Source organism: Onychomys torridus, unplaced genomic scaffold (assembly GCF_903995425.1).
Source record: "Onychomys torridus unplaced genomic scaffold, mOncTor1.1, whole genome shotgun sequence".
NCBI lineage: Eukaryota > Metazoa > Chordata > Mammalia > Rodentia > Cricetidae > Onychomys > Onychomys torridus.
Window position 1 is genome coordinate 21,106 of NW_023413871.1, and position 4,873 is coordinate 25,978.

The following is a 4,873-nucleotide window of genomic DNA, read 5'->3' on the forward strand; positions in this document are numbered from 1 at the left end:
TGACCAGAGCTGTATAAACTCAGCCCCACACTGCCACCAGGACTCCAACACACCTGTCTCCGTGAACATTTTAAGTGCTCTGTGTATTTTCCCTGGAAGCTCCACACTCTTAGGTTTCATCCTGACTAACCGAGGAGACAGTTGTCCTTAGGCGGCTCAGAGACACCATGACAAACATCGCTCCGTCCCGCAGCACAGGGTCCAGCAAAGTCTCAGTCCCCAGGCGGTGAGGTCTGGGGTGGGAGCCCAGGGCTGGGGATCCCCAGGTCCCCAGTTTCACTTCTCCAGCTCCTGACCTGTGTCGGGTCCTTCTGCCCGGACACTGATGACAAGTTCCTGTTCTCATCCCCATTGGGTGCCGAGATCGCGGAGAACCAATCAGCGTCGCCGCGGTCACGGGTTATAAAGTTAACGCGGAACTCAGACGCCCCAGATCCGAGATGGGGGCGATGGCCCCGCGCACGCTGCTCCTGCTGCTGGCGGCCGCCCTGGCCCCGACCCGGACCCGCGCGGGTGAGTGCGGGGTGGGAGGGACACGACCCTGCGGGGAGGGCGGGGGCGGCCCCGGGAAAGCCGCGGCCCCGCGTCGCCCGGCCAGACCCTCCCGCCCGTCTCCACCCGCGTCCCGAGCCCCGCGCCCCGCTCCCGTCCCGGCCCCGCACCCGCCCGGGTCCCGGAGGAGGGTCGGGGTCTCACCGCGCGCCGCCCCCAGGCTCGCACTCGCTGCGGTATTACGAGACCATCGCGTCCCGGCCCGGCCGCGGGGAGCCCCGGTTCATCACCGTCGGCTACGTGGACGACACGCAGTTCGTGCGCTTCGACAGCGACGCGGAGACTCCGAGGATGGAGCCGCGGGCGCCATGGGTGGAGCAGGAGGGGCCGGAGTACTGGGAGGAGGAGACACGGACCGCCAAGGGCCACGAGCAGAATTTCCGAGTGAACCTGAGGACCCTGCTCGGCTACTACAACCAGAGCGAGGGCGGTGAGTGACCGCGGGGGGAGGTCACGACCCCTCCACGTCCCTACGTCCGGGCCGGAGTCGCCCCGGGTCCCGGGTCCGCGGTTTGGGAGGAGAGTCGGGGACCGGGACTCGGTTTCCCTTTCGGTTTAGAGGAGTCCGCGGGTGGGCGGGGCCGCGGGGTGGGTGGGCGGGGCCGCGGCGGGTGGGCGGGGCTGATGGAGTGGGCGGGGCTGACCGCGGAGTCCCCGCAGGCTCTCACACCTTCCAGCGGATGTCCGGCTGTGACATGGGGTCGGACGGGCGCCTCCTCCGCGGGTACGAACAGTACGCCTACGACGGCCGCGATTACATCGCCCTGAACGCCGACCTGACGACGTGGACGGCGGCGGACACGGCGGCGCAGATCACCCGGCGCAAGTGGGAGCAGGCTGGTGCTGCAGAGGGAGACAGGGCCTACCTGGAGGGCACGTGCGTGGAGTGGCTGCGCAGATACCTGGAGATCGGGAAGGACACGCTGCAGCGCACAGGTGCAGGGCCGCGGGCAGCTCCTCCCTCTGCCTCGGGCTGGGCTCAGTCCTGAGGAAGAAGAAAGCCCTCAGCTGGGGTCATGCCCCTGCCTCAGGGCAGATGGTGTCCCTGGGTCTCCTGCTGCCTCTGTCTGCCATGGCCGCTCCCAGGCCAGGGTCTCTGCCCACACCAGGGTCTGTGGACACTGAGTCCTGTCGTCTGAGTGTGTCAGCCTTACACAGCAGGACAGGGAGTCTCCTTTACCTGATGGGAGACATGGACGCCCTGGGCTGGTTCACCCAGTTTCTAGAGCTTTGCAAAGATACATTCTCCCAGGTTCCTGTGGGTGAGGTCATCCCTTCTGCACCCCAATTCGTCTATTCACAGAATGGTCACATGAGCACTTATGGAGTACCCTGGACAAATACTAAATTGTGTGTGTGTGTGTGTGTGTGTGTGTGTGTGTGTGTGTGTGTATGTGTATTTTCTTTCTTTCGTTCTTTCGTTTAGGTTTTTGTTTGTTTGTTTTGTTTGTTTGTTTGTTTTTTTGTTTTGTTTTGTTTTTCTAGACATGGTTTATCTTGCTTTGTGCCTTTCCTGGAACTCACTCTGTAGACCAGGCTGGCCTCAAACTCACGATGATCCACCCTGCTCTGCCTCCTGAGAGCTGGGATTAAAGTCGTGGGCCACCACCTCCCAGCTCTTTTCTTTCTTTCTTGGTTTTTGTTTTTGTTTTTTTGAAGTTTTCCTTTTGCTTTCAGTCAGGTTTTTCCCCTCACTGGGGTGATCTTGCTTCTCTCTCTCCCCTCATGTTATCTGTATCAGTCTCCACAGGAGCCAGGGGGAACTGCTAACGTGGATAATTAGACACTTCAGGGTTTCCTTTAAACCAGAAAGGTTCCTGTGAGCTTAGACTATTTCCTGTCATATTAACATCCAGAGCCCTCCTGCTCTCCCTCTGACCCAACAAGTCACAGTGTTCCCCAGTGGATTAGGAATTGAACTTCCTCAGAGACGGGTCTTCTGCAGCTCCAGGACAGGAGTGACAGGGACGATCCACACACCGCTGTGAGCACAGCTGTGTCCCAGTGAGTGCTGCACTGGGCTCCACAGCACACTTCCAGGGGTCCTGGTGACAACACCTTGTATCTTGTCCCCCAGAGGCAGGGCTTGGGGAGTCATTTTCTCTGGCAGAGTGTCAGAGGTTCACCACATGTGTGCTGCACACTTAGGTGAAGGCTGTTCACTTGGACAGACAGAGCTGGTCAGCAAGATGGCCTCAGTGGTTGTGCCTCAATGTTGACAGCAGTAATTGGTAACATCCTTCATGTAGCTCTTGTACCTGATTTCTTATTTTTATATGAATTAATAACATATTCATTATTTTCCATTCCTTCTCATCTTTTACCACCTACCTTATGCTATAGAACATCACATGAGGAAGGCCCTGTTGACCTGCTGGCTCATGTGGATTCTCTCTCAGCTACTGAGTCCCCCCAGGAAAATGTGCAGTTCTGTGATGAGGGGGCCAGCTCTACCTGAGGTCACTAGTGTGATGACAGAATTGTCCAAACAGACACAGTTTAGTGTCATCATTGGTTTAATTTTGTCTTTGCAGATTTCAGTTTATCTTGTTAAATGTGGGATTTCTTAAATCTTCCACACAGATCCCCCAAAGGCACATGTGACCCATCACCCCATACTGACAGGAGATGGCACCCTGAGGTGCTGGGCCCTGGGCTTCTACCCTGCTGAGATCTCTGTGACCTGGCAGAGGGATGGGGAGGATCTGATTCAGGACATGGAGCTGGTGGAGACCAGACCTTCTGGGGATGGAACCTTCCAGACGTGGGCAGCTGTGGTGGTGCCTTCAGGGGAGGAGCAGAAATACACATGCCATGTGGACCATGAGGGGCTGACACAACCCCTCACCCTGAGATGGGGTAAGGAGGGTGTGGGTGCAGAGCTGGGGTCAGGGGAAGCTGGAGGCTTCTGCAGACCCTGAGCAGGGTCAGGGCTGAGAGCTGGGGTCATGACCCTCACCTTCCCCTCCTGTCCTTCCCTTCCAGAGCCGCCTCAGTCCACTGTCCCCATCGTGACAATCATTGCTGTCCTGGGTCTCCTTGGAGCTGCGGCCATCATTGGAGCTGTGGTGGCTGTTGTGAGGAGGAGGAGGAGAATCACAGGTAGGAAAGGACAGGGGCTGGTTCTCTCTCAGCCCCTTTCAGAAGTGTGCTCTGCCTCATTAAGGGGAACATCCACAGCCCTCATTGCTCCTGTCTCTGACCTGGGTCTGCTGTCAGTTCTGGAACCTTCCTAGGGTCAGGATCTTCTCTGGTCTCTCACAGCTTTTCTTCTCACAGGTGGAAAGGGAGGGATCTATACTCCAGCTACAGGTAAGTGTGGGGAGCGGGATTGTCCCTGAAGCCCAGGGGGTGAAGCTGGAGTATGCCAACCCATAATACTCCCACAGTGAAATCTTCTAGAGGCCATGTTTTCACCCTCCTGTGACTATATGTAATTTTACCCCAGGCAGGGACAGTGCCCAGAGCTCTGATGTGTCTCTCCCAGACTGTAAAGGTGACACTCTGGGTTATGAATTGGGGAGGGGCCAAGTGGACATGATTGGGGTTCAGGGACTCCCAGAATCCCCTCTGAGTGAGTAGTGGGTTGTTGGGATGTTATCTTCACAGTGATTGTTCATGACTCTTGTTTGTAGCATGAAGACAGCTGCCCGGCCTGACAGAATGACAGAGATGTGCTCAGGTCTCTCTTGTGTGGTCCTGAGCCCCTCAGTTCACTCTCAGCAACAATTCTGATGTTCCCTGTGACCCTACGGGCTCCATGTGAAGACCTGGGAGCCCAGCCACCCCTGCACACCAGCACCCTGTCCCTGCACTGTTATATTCCCTTCCACAGCCAACCTTCCTTGTCCAGCAGACAGGAGGGGACATCTGCATCCTGTCACCTCCATGCTGCCCTGAGCTGCAGCCCCTGACTCCCCACTGAAAATAAGAATCTAAATGTCAACTTGATTGTTCACGTCCTTGATCTGACAGGTTGATTGGCGGGTAAATTAAATGATTGAAATACTTAGAGTTTGTGGTGTAAATAAATGGCATCATGAAGAAACTTCTAGAATCTGTGTTCTTTGTGCTGTGTGTATCTGGTGGACAAGATGAGACTGTGGGAGCTGAGTGTGAACAGGGCTGTGCCCAGGTGGAGCTCAGTCCATTGCTGGCTGTGACATGGTCACTCCTCAGTTCTGTCACCTCCTGGTCTGTTCTCTTCATCACTTGAACCACATGCTGAGAGTCTGTGATCACAGGGACACTGGGATGACAGAGCCTTGTCCTGTCTCCAGGATTGTGAACAGCCAGGACTGCTGTGACTAGACCTGTTCTT

At 56.6% G+C, this 4,873-nt stretch overlaps 1 protein-coding gene across 3 annotated transcripts; it reads left to right on the forward strand.

Annotated features, from left to right (window-relative positions):
- The first annotated feature begins 401 nt into the window (after nt 1–401).
- On the forward strand, nt 402–4,604 carry LOC118576542 (H-2 class I histocompatibility antigen, D-K alpha chain-like). 3 transcript variants are annotated; one of them, XM_036176773.1, is made up of 8 exons: nt 402–513; nt 713–982; nt 1,213–1,488; nt 3,136–3,411; nt 3,538–3,654; nt 3,832–3,864; nt 4,001–4,048; nt 4,188–4,604. In XM_036176773.1, the coding sequence occupies exons 1-8, from the start codon at nt 441–443 to the stop codon at nt 4,190–4,192; spliced, it is 1,098 nt and encodes a 365-aa protein (XP_036032666.1). In that variant the 5' UTR covers nt 402–440; the 3' UTR covers nt 4,193–4,604. The 3 variants fall into 3 exon arrangements, with proteins under 3 accessions (XP_036032666.1, XP_036032667.1, XP_036032665.1); XM_036176774.1 differs by lacking the exon at nt 4,001–4,048; XM_036176772.1 differs by lacking the exon at nt 4,188–4,604 and having other exon boundaries at nt 4,001–4,181.
- The last annotated feature ends 269 nt before the right edge of the window (nt 4,605–4,873 follow it).